The sequence below is a fragment of the Ciona robusta genome, chromosome 14, assembly GCF_009617815.1.
Source record: "Ciona robusta chromosome 14, ASM961781v2".
Lineage (NCBI taxonomy): Eukaryota > Metazoa > Chordata > Ascidiacea > Phlebobranchia > Cionidae > Ciona > Ciona robusta.
The window spans coordinates 3,683,652-3,707,605 of record NC_143248.1 but is presented as its reverse complement, the minus strand read 5'-3'; the positions used below and the strand labels follow the sequence as shown (position 1 = coordinate 3,707,605).

Genomic DNA, 23,954 nt, shown 5'->3' with positions numbered 1-23,954 from the left:
AATAATAAACTCCCCGATGTTAATCATACATCGACGTTTTTATTCGCATGTATGGGAAATTACCAGGTTATTTTAATAACATGCTTTCTTCGTTTCTTGCTTGTCGAAGACTGGAAGAGCTAGTCTGCACAGTATGGCAGGTGCACAAGCGATATTATTTACAAAATTTTAGTTATGCACGCATGCCAATTTATTAAACAATCAAAAAATATAAGTTCTAGGGGTTAGTGGTTAGCAAATAAGCTGGGGGGAGGGAGATTCTTCACTAGCACCAAAATACGTATTAAGTTAAGGGTTAGGGCCTAGGGTTTAGTAAATCAAGTAGAGGGAGGATTCTTCACCAGCATCATACCTGTGCCTTTTTTTACAGTGTCATAGCTCCAGTATGCACCAGCTTAAAAAACTTTGTTTGTATAACCGTATATTGCCAATAACTGGCTCACAATCCTGGTCAAATGCTCGTAATGTTTTTAACTATACTGGGTGTATGGTAGCAAGACATAACCTTTGCTTTCCACAATTGCTTCAGTGTTCTATTTTAAGAAGTATAGGGTTTCATGAAAAAGAATCAAAAAGGTATATGGCTAAGTGTTTGTATTATATTACATTCAGTACAATTAACAAAACTGCAAACTATACTGTAAAATGCTTTGTTTTTACTTATACCAAACAGTGTTTCACTAATGAAACCTATTAGATGTAATCTTTATAAATTTTGGTTGTTGTAAAATTGACGGTTTAAAAAACTATTTTTTAATGTTTTAACAGAATTGAAGAGAAAATGAAGAAGATGCTTAAAAATCGACCTAAAATGAGAAAAAAGTTTTGTGACGTGTTGCCAGTTAAAAGTAACACTTCTCAAAACGTTTCTCTGAACAGAAAATATCAAAACAAATTGAATAAAAGCGTTTTGTTAAGAGATCAAACTAGAGCAAATATTGTATTAAAAGAAGTTCAGGTAATTGATTTAAGCAGAAAAGTTTGAATATTTTACATTTTTCCTCTAAAAATATATATATACTATATAGTGTGATCTGTTTAATAACTACAACATAGTGGTACTGTATGGGTTCTTAAATTGTTGCCATTCACTACAAAAAATATTTAAAATAGCCCTTAAAAAATAATCACCCAAAGTTGCATAGGTGGTAACTCATAAGCTGGCATGAGATGTATGAAGAGCTGTATATAACAGTTGTTACATAACTTTCACAAAAATCGACTGCCCTTTGATTAAACTACTATTGAATAAAATTAAAACAGTAGACTTGCTATATAAAATGCTTTTATAATTATTTGCATATATAAAAAAGTGAAAAAAAACATCACTCACAAAGTAACATACATGGTAACTCGTAAGCTGGCACGAGGTGTATGAACACCCGTGTTATAACGACTGTCGTTTTCCAACCACGCGATGATAAAGTAAGTTACATTCATTTATTCATTGTCACAGGAAGTTATAGATTCTGGTATTGTCTCAGATGAGTTAAGTCAACTCCATGTACAACTAACAACGTGTACTATGACATCAAAGAATCATTGTTTAATACAATGGGAGTTACAGGGAAGTAAAAGAGACTTCTTTATACAAGAGAATCTTAACAGGTGATTCATTTTTACGCATCTTTACACACTTGAATGTTAGTAACCACTGGGTTGGAGCAAAGTATTTTGCTCAAGGATACATTCACCCAGTGGCGCAGCCAGAAAAAAGAAAAAAATATGGGGGTGGTGGGTTTTAATCAAAAAAAAAAAAATCAAAAAAATTAAAAAAAAAATTTTTTTTAAATTTTTTTTAATTAATTTTTTTGGTTTAAAAGAGGGGAGGGGTCACGACACCCTAACCCTTCCTGACTGCGCCACTGCATACATCCAAAATGTAAGCAGCAATGAGCCTTCAACCCATTACCTTTGGGTTAGAGGCAGACGGCTAACCACTTTGCCAGGGCGCCGGACACTTAAAAACTATGTGGCCATATCTGCTTGTAGTAAGCCATTAGTTGGGAGTTTATGTTGTGTTAAATGGAATCTTGATAAATACTATATGTTCATGAAATCATTCTGCTCCATTATATGTGGGTGAGGTCCTGCAGCATGGTACTCCATGTGACCTGAGAGGCCGAGACTAAGTTAGAGTTACTGTACACCTACCTTGTGCTCAAAGGTTTGAGGCTCCAGGCTGCTATCATTTTGAATGTGTTTCCTTGGGCAACACGCATGACATACTAGTAATTGCTACAAAACAGTGATTCTTTATGGGTTGTTTAAATTATCAGCCATCCAAAAATAATCAGCCATAAAAACTACCCACACACAATTTAAACACAAATAAGAAGTTCCCTGTTTAAATATGTTTTTACTGTAAGCGTGTTTTAACATCTGTTATTTTTATCACTGTTCCTGTTTTTATTTAAAATATTACTAAATTTTTGCTACTGTAATCAAAGAGACAAATAAAAAAAAAATAAAAAATTAAATCCAATTTTTTTAATATTATATCCTGCCCAGATTCGCTGGCGAAATCCGCCACTATCTCATCCATAGCCACATCATCAGTCAAGTTCCAACCTTCCATTTCTTTCTATCGGATCAAGTGATGATGGATGCTAAAGTCCGGGAGCTTCTGGACTCCGGTTTGGTGGACATGGGTCCTCTGGAAGATGAGGATCAGGAAGAAGAAGAAATTGAAGAAGATTTTAGTGAGTATCTTTTAAGACGTAGAATTTACTGAAGTTTTGTGAGTTTTATTTAGGAACAAGAATTTAGTCAGTATTATTTTTTATATAAAAATTTACTGATTTTTTTTAGGAAAAAAATTTAGTAATGGATTTTCAATCAACAGTTTTATTTTATATGTTAGCTTGTCTGGTATAACATATTATATTTTCATACAGTTATTTTTGTATAGGTTTGTTAATAAATGTTTAAGGTATTTAAAATAAAAGGTAGAGTCCTGTGGGGTAAGATGAGACACCTTTAGCACCAAATATATTCTGATCGTGTTTTTAACAATTACCACCAGTCTATAGAAGTCGTGAGGATACGGTTTTATAATTCTTTTAACGTTCTTTGTATACTACCAAATGGGTGGAGAAAATAGAATAAAAGGGTGTCCCATCTTCCTCCACCTTACCATATTATTATTATGGTCACAAGTTTAACTCTACCAGTTATCTGAATCTGTTTTATTAGGTTGGGAGAGAACTAAGAAAAAGGACGAAGTCAACAAATCAATGGTACCAACATATAGCATGTTTGGAATAGATCAGTTTGCTTTAGAAGAAAAGATTTTAAACAAACAGAAATTAGGGAGTAAGTCCATTAAACCCGAAAAGCCAGAGACTTGAAATAGCAGGTGGGATATTCTATTTAAACAAATCTTGTGTGAAATATTCTCACAACCATGGAGACTGGCAGTTATGCCTTGACAAGCATTTGTAAAGACATTTATTTGGTTCTAAAAATATAAATTTATTTGGTTCCGAAAGTAGACTTTTACCTTTTTGTGTAACAAAGCATTTAAATTTATTGCAATCTGGGTTTAAAGTGTCTCACAAATACTGGAATACCGGTGCTGTTAACTTGAAATACTTAGGAAGCTTCTAGAATGGTGTTGTGGCTAAAATTCAGCCATGCTGTATAGGGGATACCCAAGGACCCTTATTAGCACATTTATAACGTCTGCATTGTTATGTTTATTTCTATTGTTTCAACATTCAAGTTTGGCTAAAAGTCAGCTTTGCTATATATAAAGTGATACCCAAGGACCTTTATTGGCACATTTATAAACTTCTGCATTATTGTGAATATGATGTTTATTTATATCCTTCCAACATTTTAAATCAAAATTCAACGAAACTTTAAATCAACAATTCTTTTCTTGATTTTCAAATTAGAAATGAAAGCTTAACGAAAGTGTCCAGTATTTTACACATTGTTTTATATTAATATCTAACTAAGAAAGAGAATTAGCACCACAGTCTTATTGCTTGAAGACCTTCAGTCAAAATAACACAAAGCTATTGGAAGAATGTTTAAATTGGTGAGTGGAATTTACAAACAATATTACAGAACAACTTATTTTGTTGCACAGGACTGTATTGCACTTTGCAAAGTTATAAAAATCTACATGTAGGTTTATAACGAATACAAAAGACATTTCTTGGATTAACAAGCGTTAGGTGTACGAGAAAATTTAAATTTAAATTCAAAAAGTTCAGAATATATTTTGAACTTGGCAATATGAACTCAAAGGTGTAACAGTTTAATTTGAAATAAGTGAAACTTGACTGCATTGTGTATGCAAATGGTTATAATATAAAGCTGGTTATAAGCTAACTGGCGCAAAAAGCTTCAAGTATCCCTTACAGTTCTACAAGATTCACGTTTTAGCTCGTATAGAAAATGCTTCAACGAGAGCTAGGTTAAAATTAAGTTGCTAATATATATGTTTACAGAATTGGTCTATTTTATCAAGCACAAAGTTACAGCTCATCTTTTGCTTCTTGGGCGACTTCCTTGGAGTTTTTGATGATAAAAGACTTCAAATCATCCATGGAACGATTGCCTTTATATTTCGCTACTTTGTCTCCATCTTTGAAGAGAATGAGAGTTGGATAACCACCAACCTGAATGAAAAGATATGTTAATATGAAAATCAATATATAATGTATGTGCATTTAGGTCGTTACAGCAGAAGATCGAAAGCTTATGTTAAAACAGTTGAAACTAAGCTAAAGTAGCATAATAAATGCTACCTTTCAACAAAGCTTTGGGAAAATGGCAAATGACGTTGGGAAACTTTGCAACTGTTTTTGTGACTAATGTTAGCTAGAAAAGATGAGTGTTAATATGAAGACTATTATAAGATTCAAGAAAGATGTAGATGCAATAAAGGTATTACAACAACAGAAACTTAGCTAAAGTTGTAGAAATGGCAGAATAAATACTACTTTTTATCAGTGCGCTGGGAGAAATTGCAAATGGCCAACTGCGTTTTTATGATTAATGCTACAATGGTTAGCTAGACAAGATGTATTATCATGTATGTTAATATGAAAATCACAAAGAGATCTAAATTAAAGATAAAAACTGAGCTTGTCGAATAAATACTGTTTTTAACACTATGTTAGGAAAAATTAAAAATGGCCAATTGTGTTTTTGTGATTAATGCTGTTACTTTTAGCCAGAAGTGAATTTGGTTTCTAATTTTAAACACAACACTTTAAAACAAAAGTCATTACCTCAAACGCTTGGCAGATGTGGTTATATTCTGTGCAGTCGATTTTTGCAATTTTTACCGGGGACTCAACTTCAGAAAAATCTGAGACAGCCAGATCTTCCCAGGTTGGAGCAAGTCTCTTGCAGTATCCGCACCAAGGAGCATAGAACATCACGAATGTTACATCAAGCGCAATATTGAAGTCAAAGTCTTTGCCAGTAAGTACAAGCACAGGTGTGGTCTGGTGGAAGGCAGGAAATAAAGTCTTTTGTTTGCTGGTATAATTAATTACTTAATGAAGTTATTCATAGGCAACCGCAGGTGTAACAAAGTATAGGGTTTTATAAAACATGCTAGAAACTTTTTAAGGAAGCAATTCATTTTTTTGTACTGTTTTAGTTCTGTTTTCTATACTGTTTATTCTATAACATAATAATAACTTTGTTTGTCTCTTCGAATACGGTAGCGAATATTTAAAAATATTTTAAACAGAATAACAGGACAAATAAGAACAGTTGTTAAAACACGCTTACATTTAAAAACAAATTTACATTTTATTGGAATAAATAGGCGAGCCCGCTGCACCTATCTGGGTAAGGTCCTAGAGGATCTAGGATTTAGGCCAGATTTACCCTTTACCCAACAGCCAAACTGCTTTGTACCAGGTCTAAAAGGAACATGCCAGGGAACACTACGTCACCAGTGTGACCAAGTCTCAAAGTTCATACTTTAATAAAAATAATCTGCTTAAAATATTAAAAGTAAATTGTCAACACACCGGTTCTTGTTCTTTTGGTTCCTCCTGGAAAACCGGTACTGGCTTGGGAGGAGCGGGTTTTGGAGGAGCCTTATCTTCAACTGGAGGAGGAGGAGCTTCTCCAGTCGTCATTTCCGTGATGAACCTCTCGAAACTATCGATGTCACGACCACTCTGTAATACACAAGTGTTTTAATACATACGTAAAGCAGAATGTTAGAGGTCCCTGCTGAACATGTCACCCCAACTTTTGTAACAGGGTGATATCGTGGCTATGGCTTACATGCCAGCATTGTAACTAAAGTGTTCCCGGTTTGATACTAATACTGATCGGCGTATGTGTCCTTGAGCAAGGCACTTAGCGAACATTGCTCCAACCAAGCAGTCATTAATCGGTTGTCCAAATTATAAGCCATATTAAAGCAAAAATCAAACAAATTGTTAGGTGTATATAGGAATAAGATTACTCATTTAAACAAAATTATTGCTGGTAAAACTAATATTTATAAATAAAAATATTATAAATATGTTCTTTTAGATGAATTACAACAATACAGTAATTGAGCAATGCTTCAATGGGCATGAGATCAATTAGTTTGAGAATACCGGTACTTTATTGTTAATCAACAGACCCTAATAGATTGTAAGTGGTTGGTTAAGTAGCGAACTTTGTAGACATTTTCCATATTATATTGATTTTATAAAGGTTTTTATTCAAGTGGTAACACCAACTACTATGCTAATATATGCGGTTTTCTATATAGTAGGGTCAGGGTGGGGAAAGATAGGACACCTTTTTTGTTCTTTTTCTTGTCTCATTTGATAGTAAACATAGAACATTCAAAGAAAAACTTCCATAGATTGTGTTAATTGTTTAATACACAATCAGGATATTTAGATATTATGTGCTAAAGGTATTCCGTCTTCCCCTACAGTACTATATAATGCAGCTTTAATGTAACTTACTTTATCCTTGCGTGGCCGGAAAACGACAGTCGTTATCACACAGGTTTAACACCTCGTGCCAGTTTACAAGTTACCATGTATGTTACTTTGTCGGTGATTTTTATTTTGACTTTTTGATTTTTTTTTATGTTTACAGGCTTGCATGCTAACCACTGTGCCAAGGCGCCGGACAACTTTATTGGTATATTTTATTCAATGCAGAAGTGTAGACAATTTACCTGATACTTCTTCACTACTTGTCCATTGTTAAACCACAGCAATGTTGGATATCCACGCACTTCATGTTTAGAACATACAGACTTCTGAACTGTGCAATCAACCTGTGTATAACAAACCAATGAAAATGTGCTTCGATTCCACATAATATAGGTTATTATGTGGATATCTAAAGTCTAAACATTACATGTTAAGTTTTTGTACAACTTATTCAACCACCAAGCAAATAAATACTGATTTTAATAATAATAGAATTTATTGGTCTGTTCAATTACGGTGGCAAAGATTTAGAAATATTTTAAACGAAAAGACAGGATATAGAGACAAACAACAGTTGTTAAAACACCTTTACAGTTGATAAAATATTTACATTTAGATGAAGAAAACAAGCGTGGTGGCTACACCTTTTTGTTAACTAGCATCTGGATAATAAGCTAAAACTGGCCTAAATCCCAAGTTCCATGGCATGCTACCTTTTAGAAAGTAGACACCCACCAATACAGAACATACTGATGTTAAAAATATGTAAATAAATACGGTCTTTTTGCTCTTGATAAAAAGCATCCACGTAATGCTATATATTACAAAGAACCTACCCTTCCCACTTTGACATCGCCTTTGTTTTCTTCACTTGGAGTGTGAGCTTTAGCAAGTTGTGCCCACGTAGGTTCAAGTCGCTTGCAATGGCCACACCACGGCGCAAAGAACTTAATGAAATGGTGGCCAGTAGAAACATGGTTCTCAAAATTGTCTTCCGTCAGCTCATGAAGTCCATCGTTAGGAATAGAGAATTGGTTGGGGTCAGGTAAGGGGTTGACTGCAGCGATTACAAATGATTTGAGAGATTCAAAATCTCGTCCACCTTTGTAACGAAGTGAGTCTCTTGATGGATGAAACAACTTCAACCTATAAAGGTTTTAAAGGAAATAAAAAAATAGGGGTATAACAGTGGTTGGCCATCAATTTAAGTTTTAAAATATAAAGACTAATGGGTGAAACTTTTCAGCAAATAAATGAATGTAACTTCTTTATTTTTGCCTGGTGAGGGAACGACAGACAGTAATTAGAATAACATGGGTGTTCTGCTATATACAATATATAGCTTAAGTTTTACAATATATAGTAAGAATGTAACTTACTTTATCCACGCATGGCCGGAAAACGACAGTTGTTAAACACAGTGTCCTGTTTCATACACCTTGTGCCTGTTACGAATTACCAAGTATGTTACTTTGTGGGTCATTATTGTTGGTGAAATGCAAAGGGTCGAACAGAAAAAGGCAAGAATATTGTAACTGATGAATAAGATAAGCATACTAACGTTGGATAGCCCATTACGCCCTCATCTGAGCAGAGCTTTGTTTCTACAGTGCAATCAACCTGAAGGAAAATTGTAATCATATAAGCATGTATAAGCAAAAACAACTGCACTGAAATGAGATAGTCACATTTAAAAGGCTTTACGTCATCTGAACTCTATAGTAGGATATTGGAAATACAAGACAAAAAATGTCTCCAATATAACCAAAATATACCTTAGCAATGGAGATATCAATTTCAGAATTTCCATTGATTTCTTCAGCAAGGTTTTCCCACACTGGTTTCAACCTCTGGCAGTGTCCACACCTGGTGAATGGTCATGATATATATTGAATATATACATTTAATAATGCAAAATTAGACACACAAAACTAAACATATCAATACTAAATGTGTTTTTTTGTATTTTTTTATGCTTTTTTTTTGCAGAGGCAATGCCATTTGGGTGAAATATATATCTCTAATACAACAGTTGGTTGGACTTGATTTTTGTCTGTTACATTTATGTGTGTTATGGACTATGGTAGATTATTTATGACTGATATAAAGGTTTTTTTACCATGGAGCATAAAACATGATGAAGTGTTTTTGATCCGCCACCAATTCTTTAAATGTGGCTTCTGAATAAAGTGTCTCATCAGTTCGTTGTGCGGGTTCGTCGCATTTAGACGTCGCAAAAACAGAAATGAGAACCAAAACTAATGAAATTCTCATGATTGCAGTTTGTTAGCTAATCAAGAATTGAGAATTTCTGGTAAAACAAGAAAATCCCGTATTATTTTACCCGTGTATTGACCAGGACTCGACATAATGTGGTAGTTTTAAGAATAAATGCACGCACGTTTACACGTATATAAATATTTAAAATATACTCAATAGAAAATGACCTTACCCCTGTACTATTTATGCGAATGACCGCTGCAATAAAAACCGCGCATGTTTAAGAATATATATTTGCATTAAATTAGCCCCGAAAACAAATATGTAAAAACCCTGGTTGTATACGAAATCCAGTTTTTCAAGAAAATATAAACATCTATGGTAAAACGTCGTACTTTTACTTTTCAGTTTCCTTTACATCTGTAACATCTGCTACACAAAGCAAGTCCGATGTATCACCATTTCTCAGCTTTACTATGCACTAACTGCTCTCACAACAAATTAAGGACGCTATCGCTTTCGTATCGTTGACTAGAGTGGACATAACTCAATTTAAACGTGGCGAAAACTTAAAAAAGTGATTGAAAAAGGCAGCTTTGCATTTGAAAAAAGGCAACTTTCAATCTGATTCGGGTTACGCTAACTATAATGTTAAAGTGCTCGTTAGCATGATTAGTTTTGCATTGGTAGATCATGTTGCACACTTTCGTTTATACTCGTATTATGACAAATTATGTTTCGTTTATACTGGTATTATATAACGTAATAGCGCGTATACATTTACAATATTTATCGTATTTTACACAGCATCTAATATAGCGTATACGTAATTTAAATTTGTTGCTGCATCTTTGGAATTCAAGTTTCTTTTTACCAAGAAACGAAAGGAACCGGAGTAAAAATGGTTGCAATAGATAACGTTGACGCTTTGCAAACCTGGCTGACAAAGAAGTTATCCCCTGTGTAAGTTATTTGTATTAATCATGTATTCAATTGCCATACTCTATAGCTGCATAATTATGGCATATTCTTTATATTAGAGAAATATTTGTATAGCTGTTAACCATCAGTATAATGATTTGGTTGCGAAAACAATTTTAGCAACCACCGGAAAAAGTATATCTTGGAACCCTTTTTTACCATTTACCACCTAAATGAAAATGTTTAAAAAATGTTTACCTTCTCTATGGAAATTGTTACTATGCTATATAAATAGCTAAATTAAACTACATTCTACATAATAGTTGTGATGCGGATCCTAAGGCCCTTGCCAAGTACGTTGTAGCTTTGGTTAAGAAAGAAAAAAGTCAAGATGATTTGAAAACTTTATGCAAAGAGCAGTTGGATGTTTTTCTTCAAAAGGGTGAGTTTGCTTGTAAGACTTAAAATTTAGTCTGCAGAATATGACAGTTCCTGACAAAATCTCGCGTTACAAAGCAGTTGTTTTTCGTATGTGCTCGTGCTATGATCAACAATCGACATGCAAAGCACATACATTTCTAATCTATATAGGAAATCCTTCTTTTTGGAAAACATAATTTTTCCACTTTTTAATTAGTGGGGGGCATGGTGCAAATTACAACGTATTGACGTGCATAACCAAAAATTTGTAAACAAAATCGCTCGTGCCCCTGCCATACTCTGCAGACTAACTTCAAACTACACAACACAATTTCACTTGGGTTATTCCAGACTATGTTATACATAAAGAGATAAAACAATTACCATTAGTTTTAGGCAACTGTTTTTAAAAATGTTTTTTATATATATATTTATAGGCCAATTTTTTCTATGTTGTACACAAAGAGTTAAACAATTACCACTAGTTTGAGGCTATTGTTTTTTTAAAAACCTTTCAATATATATTTTTATAGCCAAGTTTTTTTTCAGAGACGGATGCTTTTGTTTCTGCATTATTTGAAGCTTTGACTTCCAAATCTTACATTAAAGAAGAATCAATCACGAATGTTCAAACTGAGGTAAATAGGCTAGTTATTTGTCTTCAGTAAAACAATTAAAACATATGTCGCACTCAAATCTTTATTCCACACTGGCACACTATGTTTTCATAAATATATATTACATAAAACTTTTAAAAAGCTAAATACGAGGATACTAGTTTTGGTAATAATAATAATATGTAGAAATAATAAGTTAAGTGTCAGTGTGTCATTTACAATATGACTGTCATGTTTTGATAAGTTTTTAATGTCCACTTAACACTCTGGCAACATTTATTTAAATATAAACTTCAGTTTTTGATGCCTACATAACGGTCTCGCAAAATTTATTCAAATTACCCCAAAAGGTTCATCGCAAATCAAGTTCAAATGACAAGCAGAAGGAAAATTCTCGTTCCCATCGAACAAAATCACGTTCCAGGTCCCCACATAGAGTTCGCAGCCAAGAGTGAGTTATTCGTGATAAACATTGTTGGTTTTAATACTGCTTATCGAACACTATGCACAGCTATATGAACAATACACTTAAAAAAGCATTGCGTTACTTACATTACATCAGAATTATCTGTTGATTTGCCTAATATTGTCTGTAAAGGTCACGTTTTTTATTCAAAGCATTATTTTTTTTATTTTTTTTAATATTCGTTATATTGATATACACCATTTATAGCATAAGTTGCACTTTAAGATTTGACTTGCAGCATATGGTGTATAAATACCTGAATTGCTTGATTTCCACTTTATAATATTTACATTATATATAAATAATTCTTGCAGTATTGTTTTTAATAATTTGATATATCCTACAGTGGTCGAAGGTACAACGATGATAGAAGAAATAGGAGAAGGTCACCCATGGCCAGTCACAGGTAACTATTTTATCATCCCATTACTGACTACTGGGTTGGAGCAATCGCTGTTAAGTGTCTTGCCCAAGGACACATACGCCCACAATGGTGGCAGCGATGAGCCTTGAACCCTTTACCTCTGAGAAGCAGGGGTCCAAACTGCTATGCGACGGTGCTGGGTATCATAGCTTATGTTATAGGTTAGGGGTGTTTGGGGTGACTCTGATATGTCACTTATTGTGTAATAGGGTGGCATCATAGCTACTCTAGTGTTATTTTTCACACTACAGTTTAATATTATACTTTGCTTTTAAATGTCAATACAAACCAGTAGAGCCAAAATAATACAGTATTCACCTCATTATTCAACAAGGTGCCCTATCTATACATTAACTGAACTTTTTTAATATCACCCCAGGTTTTTGCAAACATCTTATATATTTATATACAATTTCAAACATATTATTGCCAAACCTGGGGTGGCAGGGTATGCATGCCTACCCTGGAATTTTTTGGATACCATAATCAATATACATTAGAAACAATAGGTTTTTTTCTTTAATAAGGTTGTGCTTTCAACTATTTCTGCCTCTCCTGCTTTTCAAAAATTTGGTGTCTATATATAGTCTTAAATAATAATATGGTTTCGAACAGACATCAAAGTAACAGGCGACAACGTAGTCGTTCATCTTCACCAATAGCTCGATCATCAAGAAGTTCTGTTTCGCCAGTTCATAAACGAAGGTAATATTTATATTTTTTGTATTTCTATTCTGTTTTTTTGTAAGTAACGTCTCTGTCAAGGAAATGGGATTTAGGCCAGATTTGGCCCATTACCCCCACACCCTGAAAGCCCATTCAAGTTGCATGCGACCGGTGCTTCATCTCGACTCCATCGACAGCACAGTCCAATTGCATTGGCGATGCAGAGTCTAAATATTTTGTGTAATAAGCTTCTAATCTTTTATGGGTGAAGTCATACAACAAGGCATGCCAAGAGCATTGAATTTAGGGCAGAGTTTGTCCATATTTTATGCTTATTACTTTGGTGTAATGCTTCTCTATATTATATAGGTGAAGTCATACAACAAGACGTGCAAAGGAACCTGAAACTTAGGGCATAGTTTACCCATATGCTATTCTAGTCTTTTTCAAACTATTGTATGTTTTTTAAACAAATACTGAAGTTAAGCTATTTATATTGTTAAAAGTAGTGTTTCTATTCTATTTGGGTTGAGGTTTTATTTTTGGCCACATATCTGTTAAGTGGGCCACAGTTGGCCCATTACACCAAAAGCTGTTTTAGAAATGTAATTTTCTAATGTTACAAGTTTTGTCAATCAGGTCTCATCGTTCTTCACCAAGACAGTCAAGATCCCCCATTCGTAGAAAAAGGTAACAAACTTTAATGTTATTTACATGCTTAGGGTTTGTACTTGTTAGTATGCTTTTGTGTGCATTTTAACTAACTAAATAATTTCCAAAAACAAATGCAAAACACGATTGAATCTCAAAATGTACAATCTAGAGGTTTTAACTGAATGATGAAATGTGGTACAGTTACATTCTTCTATTTAAACTCTGGATTAATTTTTTTGTGTAGGAATTCTTTTTCTTTGATGATGGCATTTGGCGCGTGTATAAATCTAAGTTGAGATTTCTTAGCATGATGGTTAAAAATAATACTTTCATACATTAATAAGCTTAAACGAGTAGTTCAACATTCATTTTACCATTTTCTACGAATTTTGGGTTTGCATAAAATTTTAACGGTGCATTAGAGATTAAAAAATATTATATGGCATTCATAATTAAAAATATGCAGCCTTCATGTTTTCCAAAAAGTTTGACCCCAAATATATAAATTATAATTTTTCCCCCTTTCCCGTTTTTCGCTTGCGTGTACTGTTGCGTTACATTCCCTGATAAAGTCTCGCCAAATGGCAGATGAAACGTTGGAAATATATACTCTGTTTTTATACCGGATGAGCTGCTAAAATATTATTAATAAATTATAATTTCAGGATCCGAAAATCCTCTTCTCCTGCTCAAGCAAGTGAGAACTCCCAATCAAAAGATGGGAACCAAAAGTCTTATTCAAGTGAAACTAAAGAGAAGAAAGAAAGATGTTGGGATTATGATCGTAAGTTGGTGTATTTGTAGTTGTACAAGTTGTAATGTTTTATTTAGGTTTTTATATGCAAGTATATTTAAAATACTGTTGTTGGTGTAAGTATGCAGTTAATTTTAAAAAGTTGTTTTATGCAGCTTTAATAAGTTCAATGAAAAGTTCCCAAATTTTGCAAGAATCTGTATCTGTCCAAGCAGTTGGTTTCAAAACTTAAGTTTTGCATTGCTGTAAATAATGCTGTTTTTTATTAAGAAGTTTCCCTTGTCCTGCCACATAGCACAGTTGGTTAGCGCGCATGCATGTAACCCTGAGGTAAAAGGTTCAAAGCTCTTCACTGCTACCATTGTGGGTGTATGTGTCCATGGGCAAGACACTTAACAACAATTTCTCCAACCCAGTGGTCACTAATGGGTTGTTCAAATTATTAGCCCCACATAAAAAAAATCCTCAAAATATAATCACCCACAAAGTTACATACTTGGTAACTCTGAGGCTGTTATAACGACTGTTTTCTGGCCAAAGGAAGATAAAGTATTCATTTATCCATTGCTGTAATACTAATATAGTGACTAATGCTTAACTCCAGAGAAAGGATTCTGTATGAAAGGAGACTCCTGTCCTTACGATCATGGCACAGATGCTGTTGTAGTTGATGACATCTCAATAACATCTCCTACTCGGAAAAACGCGAACGAAGCTACGAACATAGACACCCGTTTGCCACCTCCTATAGCCCATACCAACATTGAACCATTGCAACACCTCATACCAAGACTGCCAATATCCATGCCTATGCCTATACCACCTGTGGTAAGATTAACTACACAATTATTTGACAGAATATTAAGTGTATGTATTAATGTATTCTATATGAATGAGTTTCTTGTAAAAAAAAAGGGATTTTATGAGTGTATGTATTAATGTGTTCTATTCTATATGTGTGAGTTCCTTGTCAAACAACATATGATTTTATGAGTGTATGTATTAATGTATTCTATTCTATATGAGTAAGTTCCTCGTCAAAAAACCTGGGATTTTATAAATGTATGTATTAATGTATTCTATTCTATATGAGTGAGTTCCTCGTCAAAAAAACTGGGATTTTATAAATGTATTACTCAATGTATTCTATTCTATATTTGTGGTCCCTTGTCAAAGGACCTGGGATTTTGTCCACAGTTTGCAGATTTTTTTATAATCATTAAAAGTGTATGTAAGGATAAAAATATAACAGAAAACTAGTTAAAAGTTACATTAAACAACTTGGGTTTTCTTCTGCTTTAAGATAATCAACTTTTTCTTCTACAATAAATACTATTCATATTACCACATTATCCACATATATCTGATTTTCAAGTAATATAGTACTGTGGGGAAAGATGGGACACCTTCAGTACGTAACATCCAAATACCATGATCGAGTTTTAAACAATCAACAACCGTCTATAGAAGCCATGAGGATACGGTTTTATAATTTTGAAATGTTTTTGTTTCCTACCAAATGTTACGAGAAAATAGAATGAAAAGGTGTCTTATCTCCCTCCACCCTGCTATACCCTTTCTTTTATACAAAGCTTAAATTTAACAAAACCGAGTAACAATGAACAACATTAAGTTAACCATTTCAGCAACTTAAATACTCAATAAATATAAACACTTCTACATTTATTTCCAGATGCCCCCCATGTCATTACCCCCACCCCATATTCTACACCAGTTCCCACCCCCACCTCTTAACCTTAGACCAAGCAACCCTAACATTATGCCTCCACAACGTAAGTTAAACTTTTTTTTTTTTTAAATATTATGAAATTTAGCTGATTGTCATCTATATATTGTGTTTAATTCTCAAAAATTGAAATGTTTTTTTTGTTTTTCTGTGCTTTTCATGGTTCACTAGGACTTTTTTCATAGTTAAATTTTAGGTGTTTTCCACAATTCAGGGTTGTTTTTTCTGTTATGTTTTTTCACCCTTTCTGTTGTTTTTTAGTTAATTTTATTTTTGGCTGTAATTGAAATTTAGGTGTTTTCCCCAATTTAATGTTTTTTTCTCTGCAATTTACATATCTTTTCTACTCTTTCTGTTCTTTTGCAGGATTACCATGATTTTGCCATAGTTATAATTTAGGTGTTTTCTCCAATCAAGTGTACCTGTTGCAATACCCTTTAAATGCTTGTTTTAATCTAAAAGTATGATTAATACCTATGCTTCTATTTTATATTCCACCAATGCCATATAAGACTCTGATGTATCCCATTTTTAAAACCATTTACCACATTAAGGTGGCTGTACACAGTATCCGGCGTGCGAATTCGCTTGCGAAGTCGTATGCAAACCCATTACCAAGTTCCACATGCGGCAGCGAAATCCGGACAAAACAGACGAATTCCGGATACTGTGATAAGCCACTATAACTATTCTAAAACGCAATTTAAAATCGCTTTTTACTAAATATTCAATAAAAGTGTTCATAACAATTTACAATTTGGCAAATATACCCTCATGCTCAAGATCCTAATTTCCTATTACTACAAATTTTACAAAACAAGTAATATATATTAATATATTATTATAGCCCAGCCTTATAACCCAGAAGCCCCTGCATTACACGGGATACAAAACCAACAAAATCCAGCAATCAACATCTCCAATAGTAAGTTATGAAGACATTTTTACTCTTACCATTCGATTGACAGTGAGCATGAACTTAACCTTTGATTTTGATAAAAACCTTATAAAAAAAGTTGACAAAACCTTATAAATTAAGCAGTTACTTTCGTATGTATGTGTGATAACTTGACAATGGGATGATCTTTTAAAGTTTGATTTGCCTAAAAATGTTTATAACATATGATATTTTTTGGTAAAAACCTTATAAATATAAACATTTAAGTCTGTATTTAAAACACCTATGTGATAACTTGACAGTGAGCGTGATCTTTTAATGTTCAAATTGCTTAAAAAAAGTTTATATTAATGATTTTTCTTTGGTAAAAAACTTTCAAATAAAAACGTTTACTTTTATATGTAAAAAACACCTATGTGATAACTTGACAGTAAGCATGATCTTTTAAAGTTTGATTTGCCTAAAAAAGTTAAAATGTATGATGTGTTTCTTTGGTAAAAACCTTATAAATTAAGCATTTACTTTTGTATGTAAAAACATTCATGTGATAACTTGACAGTGAGCATGAGGTTTTTTATCTTAAATTAAACGTAAATATTTTCAAAGCTTTCCAGAAGAAGCCTGATCAAGATAATGATTCAATGAAACGACCTTTCCATAGAACTGCAGGTACAACTTCTGGTGTATTTATGTTTTTCTGTTGTTTTTCTCTATTAGTTTTATGAATTACTGTGTGACTGAATTAGCATTTCTAATTACGTTATGGGTGGGAATAACGGGACACTTTTATCACATAATATCCAAATATTGTGGTTGTATTTTAAACAATTAACAGTGGTATTATGGGAATCTTAAGGATATGGTTTTATTAGAATGTTCTTTGTTTACTACCAAATTGGACTAGAAAATAGAATGAAAATGTGTACCATCTCCCCCCACCCTACTATATATACTTTTTTAATCATTGAAATTAGGTACAAACAAATGTATAGCCTACTATATACTGTATACACTGCATCATTAAATGCTTCTTATTATGTTTATCATTCAACAGGCAATCGAACCATCATTGTAAAAAAGATTCCACCTTCATTAAACAACATCACTAAACTTAATGAACATTTCACTAAGTTTGGCTCAATCAATAATATACAGGTAAAACCCCTATTTTGGTTTGCTAAATACTGTTGTAGTTTGTATGTCTAGATCATTAACTGCTTACAATAGATATGTTTGACTCCTTTTTGCGGCATGCTTATGTTGACAGTCATACTTTTAGTATATAGGTTAAATGACATTGTGTGATTTGATGTATGCTTCCCTGTAGGATCCCTCTGCCATATGACATAAAACAATGTGCCGGAAAGATTTATGTCTGTCAAAAGTGCTGTCTATCAATAGAGCTAAGTCTATCAAAAGAGCTATGTCTATCAAAAGAGCTATGTCAATCAAAAGTGATATGTCTTTCAAAAGTGATATGTCAATCAAAAAAGCTATGCCAATCAAAAGAGCTATGTCAATTAAAAGAGCAATGTCCACCAAAAGAGCTATGTCTACCAAAAGAGATATGTCTATCAAAAGAGTTATGTCTATCAAAAGAGTTATGTTTATCAAAAGAGCTATTTCAATCAAAAGAGCTATGCCAGTCAAATAACTTACACACATTAAATAAAGACTATTCCTTTTACCCCAGGTAAAGTTCAACATGCAGCCCAACCAAGCGTTAATTGAGTTCGCTCACCCTAACAGTGCCCGTGCAGCCATGCGCGATACCGATGCGATTCTCAACAATCGTTTCATTCGAGCTTTCTGGTTCAACCAGAATGAAATACAAACTGCCAACAATGAAGCTAGTGTAAGTATATCAAGTGTTTAAACAATTTTTCAACTTTGCAAACCTATTTTAACGATTTTTAACTCTTAAAACCAAAGCTATCTTACAATTTGTCAAAAATATTGCTAAATGTTTGTTTTAACAAAATTTTCTAATTTTTCCAATTGAGAAACAAATTTTAAGAACAAAAAAAAGTATGAAAATAATGAAAATGTGGAAAAAAATATTAAAATATGCAACAAAAATGTTTTAATTTATGGAAAAACACATCTAAAAACTAATAGAATTGAAATTCGACATTTTCTGGTGTGAAATTAAATTATTGCAATTCATTTACTCTTTACCATTTATTTCTTCATTCTTCTTCACATTATTTCATTTTAGGCAACATCTACAATAAAAGATCGCGTTGGTTCGCTTCCAAACCCTAACCAACTCAAATATACAGCTCCTTCTATTGAGAGAAAGAAGGCAGTAAGTCGAAGTAGTATGAAGCAATATAATGTATATTAGTGTGAAAGAAATCTTTTAGCACTTTTTGTGATCTTAAGCAAAAAACTCTGATAATGTCTCGCAAAATATAAAATTGCCGGAAGTTTTTTTACACTTATTTAAACATACTATTAGTGTGAAAGATATCTTTTAGCACTTTTTGTGATCTTAAGCAAAAAACTCAATGTAGCAGCAACAAAAACCCTGTATATTGTATTTGCTAAATTTAAAGCTAGAATTCTACAAATGTTGACACCACATGCATCTGCATCTATATACAGAGTATCCACCCAATTTCATTCTTATGGTGATTTTTTTCTTACATAGTCTATGCAACTGGCAATATATAACAGCGTTTTAAGTAACTTGTTTAAATGCACATTTAGGAATGTTAGGGATATGATGACAGTTTTAAAATTTTTCTCAAATTTGAATTTAATGGTTTTGTTTATATGTTAAATATTATTTTTGTTGCAGAACGCAGACGTCAATGTTACACGTACAATCACTAACCCTCTAGCTCCACCTGCTGCTGAAAAAACAGACAAACCAAACACTGATGCTGCCACCGTCGAAGCTAAGAAAGCGGTAATTTTAAATTCTTTCAAAATCATTTTACTAATTCTAGGCTATATATGTAATGTCTTAAAGCGAGGTAGGCTGTAGGACCTTGGATTTAGGCAAGAGTTGACCTGTACTCTGTGTATTTCGGCCAGAGTTTTTACCTAAGCATTTTTACCTTGAATGCCATATACTTTTTTCTTTTGTTTTTATAAAAAAAAATTTTTCTTAAAATTTTATATGAAATTTGATTTTTTAAATTTTTTAATAAAATTTATTTAAAAGGTGATTGCTGCTCGCAACTCGATGAGGCAGAAGAGCCAACAGCGTCAACGACTTGTTCTGCAGAAGAAGATGGAATTACAGAAGAAAAAGAGAGGACTCTTGCAGAAACAAGTGGAGCAACAGAAAGTAATGTTTTAATTTAAACTATTGGCAGTTTTAAGTATTTTATAAATTTAAACAAAACCATTTACTATATGCATACTGTATATTTAATAAAAAGAAAGTGTTTTTAAGTATTTTATGAAAAAAACTAAAATTTTAACAAAATCCTTTGACATACTGTATATTTATTAAAGAAAATTTATTTTAAATCTAAAAACAAACTCACAGTCCCAATATATTCAATTCAGGGAGGAATACCTATAGGGCAATATATGTTTAATAAAGGCAAAATATTTTCAATTTAAAAAGGTATATCAAAGGTAGATACCATGAGGCTATACCCTCCATAACACTTATTGCATACATTAACATGGTATATCTGCAGTTACTGCTTGCAAAGTTGGATTCAAACAAGAATATGTCTCCCAAAGAAAGGCTTGAACTTATCAAGGTATTTGGCTGTTTATTATAATATCATTTACAAACATATACAATTTTTAATTGTCTGTCCGGCGCCGTGGCAAAGTGGTTAGCACGTTCGTCGCTGGTACCATTGTGGGCGTATGTGTCCCTGGGCAAGACACTTAACGGCAATTGCTCCAACCCAGTGGTCACTAATGGGTTGTCCAAATTATCAGTCATAAAGAATGAAAAAATCTAAAAAAATAATCACCTACAAAGTAACATACTTTAACTCGTAAGCTGGCACGAGGTGTATGAACACCTGTGTTATAACATACATTCATACCACTTCACAGACCCTGAAAGCTTTAACAAGTTCAACTGATATTATACGCCACGAGAAACCATCAAAAGTTGAAGTTGCTATAAAACAAAGCCAGGTATTTTTAAAAATGTTCATAAAAAAATGTTTAATATCTATTTTTTTAATTTTACAAATTTAAAAATGTTTATAAAAAACTTTTTTGAGAAGGTTTAAATGAAAATTTTTTAAATAGTTAAATGAAAAATTTTTTTTAGGAATGTAAATGAAAAAAATTTTTAAATTTTTACCAACAAAATATTAGTCTTGGCAATTTAGCCATCGTTGGTGGTGCTGTACCCCTCCACAATTGTTTCACATAAATTAACAACCCATTATAATGGTTTACGATTTGTATTATAGAAACAGAAGGACTTACTTGACGCCGAGTTAGATCTTTACAATGCTTCAACAAACGGAGAAAACACGGTTTCATTGAAACAAAAGTTAAACCAGTTGAAAGTTGAGGTAATATTACTGTTACTACTGTACTATGTATGTACAGTCGTGGCGATCCACATTACAGAATAATTAGGTATTCTAGGATATTCTAGAATACTTTATTTCGAATCGTTTTGTGTTTATAAGAAAAAACGTATGAAGCCAAATTGGCCAAGCCGAAACGTATAGCAACATTTAAAAAGACGCTACGAAACGTTTTCTCTAGAAAATCCCACAAACACAAGAACCTTCTTTTTCAAAATTATTAAATTTTAAAAAATTGTTTGTTTAGTTTGAGAGATGATGTATGATGACGTCATTAAACAGAATACTAAATCCCGTAATTAGATTCGAATACAAAAGGGTTCGAATCTCACGGTTTTGAAATTCTGTAATGTGCAACCGTATACTATCCTGGCTATGAATTTTTTGCCATCATGTCGTTCTTTGTCTCCAGGCTAAGACAATGGGTATTGTGACGGGATACAGAGGAGGGTGGAGTCGTGGAAGAGGAGGATCCCGGATGTCATCCCGAGGAAACCATCATCGTTTTATCCGATCCGGAGCAAATCTTGATCGACGCCCGTGCGAGATACGTGTGTCCGGGTTTCAGGACACGGAAAAAGATGAAATGATTGCTCATTTTTCTGTGAGTATATTTTGGCTTGTTTCTAATGTAGTAATAATAATGCTGTGTTCATATTCTTGCATGTTGCTTCATAACAATCACTGTGATGTAATAACCATAAAATATATTAACAGCCGTCATTTAGTTATTGTTTCTACTCTATTGGGTGAAGCCCTTGTTAAGGACCTGATTTAGGCTTTTTAGTCATATTCCAACAAACAGACAGCGTATATAGATCGTCCATGCAACTAGTGTGGCCGTTGTGCCCCCAATCCAAACTTTTTTTAATGTTTAATCAGTTTCAGTTGAAATTCTCTTACTGTAGCTATGAGTGGCATAAGGTTATTTTATTATTTTGTCTTTCAAAGTGAATGTGTTTTTGTATAAGGCTAATTTGTTTGTATGAAGCCATTAAACTAATTGAACTCAGATTATGCAAGGCATTATATATATATTTATTTTTTTAATGTTTTAAAATCCGCAGTTGTCTGCTAAATGGTTTAAATCTTTTATTATTTCTTTTAGGAGTTTGGTGAAATAGACACCTTAACATATGATGAAGAAGGAATAACATGCGCTATTAAATATAAAGCAAGACAAGATGCTGAGCATGTATGTACAACTTGAACTGTTTTAATAATTTTCTGTATTAATAAACAAGAAAAACCCAGAGGTAATGGGTTCAAGGTTCTTCACTGCTACCATTGTGGGCGTATGTGTTTTTGGGCAAGACACTTGACGGCAATTGCTCCAATCCAGTGGTCATTAATGAGTTGTGCAAATTATCAGCCACACATAAAAAAATAGTCACCTATAAAGTAACATACATGGTAATTCGTAAGCTGGCATGAGATGTATGATACAGAACACTCCTGTTTAACGACTGTTGTTTTGCGGTCACGCAACTATAAAGTAAGTTACATTTATTTAATGTCATAACCATAAAATATATTATCAACTCTTGTTTAGTTAAATCACTTGACTGTACATTGTGATTAAATATTGTTTTGAATAGTTCAATTTTTTTAGGCTGCATCAAACGGAGCTTCATTTAAAGGAAGGAATTTAATCATAGTGTGGACTTCACAATCTAAACCAAACCAGGTAAACTTGTATTTATGGAGAACTTAAAACAGTAAAAACACCCATTATGAATTAGTCTTGTTTTAATCATACCATCTCTGTAATAGGTTTTTGTCTTTCTATATAATTTTAAACAAAAAAAATTGTGTTGTGTAATACTGTAATCGACACTTTTTTCTGAAAACAGCCAATTATGTCGTGTGTTAAGCAGTTTAACTCTGTTCTAATGTTTAAAGTACTTTCTTATTGAATGAATGAATGTAACTAGCTTTATCCTCGGGTGGCTCGAAAATTCGTTATAACATGGGTGTTGATACACCTCGTTCGAGCTTACGAGTTACCATGTATGTTACTTTGGGAGTGATTATTTTTTTATGTATGGCTGATAATTTTGACACCCCATTAGTGACCACTGGATTGGATCAATTGCCATGAAGTGCCCCTAAGGACACATACACCAACAAACATACTAAATGAAACAATTACTTTTGCAGAGGGATTTTACAGCTTCCTCTGACAATGGTGGTTCTGTTGAAAAAGTTGAAGCTACGATAAAAAGTGAGGTTGGTGTTGCTGCTGGAAATGATGAGGATGACAACGATGATGACGACGAAGACAATATCTCCGTTGTTGTGGACCGTGTCGAGCCGTTTACTCCTCCCCAGGATGATTACGGATACCCGATCCTTGAAGAGGAGCTAGATGAGGAGGCTTTGTTGACTGGAGGAGACATAGATGATGATGATGATGTTGTTTCAGAAGAAAGATCGTGGAGGCATTGATATCTTCTCAAGTTTTATGTCCGGATGTTGGTTGTATGCTACTAGAGACCAAAGACTAGTTCATCTGCGCTGAATATTTTCCACTAGGCAAAAAGTTGCACTGTTGGGTTTGGATATTTCTTTCTGTGACGCTGCAGCAAAATTGCGATTTGTGATTTAATTCTTCTCGTTCAAGGAACAGTATAAAATGATTTTAAAATTAGACAATAAATCGCTTGTTGTCAGGTGGAAAATGAGTTATCTTTAAAGCCATGATCAGATTTTGCCAATTGC

At 33.2% G+C, this 23,954-nt stretch overlaps 4 protein-coding genes across 4 annotated transcripts in view; 3 read left to right on the top strand and 1 right to left on the bottom strand.

Annotated features, from left to right (window-relative positions):
- Positions 1-149: 149 nt before the first annotated feature.
- On the top strand, positions 150-7,417 carry LOC149725059 (uncharacterized). The gene is made up of 6 exons (XM_089892682.1): positions 150-576; positions 769-958; positions 1,457-1,608; positions 2,512-2,702; positions 3,196-3,358; positions 7,084-7,417. Exons 1-5 carry the CDS (start codon positions 386-388, stop codon positions 3,348-3,350), a joined length of 879 nt encoding a protein of 292 aa, XP_089748808.1. The 5' UTR covers positions 150-385; the 3' UTR covers positions 3,351-3,358; positions 7,084-7,417.
- The window catches only part of LOC149725052 (uncharacterized), a 56,961-nt gene continuing 33,976 nt past the window's right edge, over positions 970-23,954 (top strand). Inside the window, exon 1 of the mRNA XM_089892665.1 lies at positions 970-1,370. The gene's annotated coding sequence lies outside the window, so the exon portion shown is untranslated. The remainder of the gene's footprint in view (positions 1,371-23,954) is intronic.
- LOC149725058 (thioredoxin domain-containing protein 5-like) lies at positions 3,801-9,661 on the bottom strand. Its single transcript, XM_089892667.1, has 9 exons — positions 9,539-9,661; positions 9,043-9,234; positions 8,699-8,789; positions 8,485-8,543; positions 7,760-8,069; positions 7,166-7,267; positions 6,003-6,155; positions 5,247-5,465; positions 3,801-4,631 (listed from the first exon to the last, which is right to left on the bottom strand). The coding sequence occupies exons 2-9, from the start codon at positions 9,195-9,197 to the stop codon at positions 4,488-4,490; spliced, it is 1,233 nt and encodes a 410-aa protein (XP_089748793.1). The 5' UTR covers positions 9,198-9,234; positions 9,539-9,661; the 3' UTR covers positions 3,801-4,487.
- On the top strand, positions 9,925-23,914 carry LOC149725057 (RNA-binding protein 26-like). Its single transcript, XM_089892648.1, has 24 exons — positions 9,925-10,106; positions 10,388-10,506; positions 11,034-11,122; positions 11,452-11,552; positions 11,914-11,973; positions 12,607-12,696; positions 13,297-13,347; positions 13,977-14,095; positions 14,670-14,893; positions 15,759-15,858; positions 16,660-16,737; positions 17,317-17,379; positions 17,765-17,865; positions 18,404-18,565; positions 18,929-19,018; positions 19,514-19,624; positions 19,883-20,008; positions 20,370-20,435; positions 20,743-20,826; positions 21,111-21,215; positions 21,646-21,837; positions 22,342-22,428; positions 22,846-22,920; positions 23,394-23,914. The coding sequence occupies exons 1-24, from the start codon at positions 10,045-10,047 to the stop codon at positions 23,679-23,681; spliced, it is 2,643 nt and encodes an 880-aa protein (XP_089748774.1). The 5' UTR covers positions 9,925-10,044; the 3' UTR covers positions 23,682-23,914.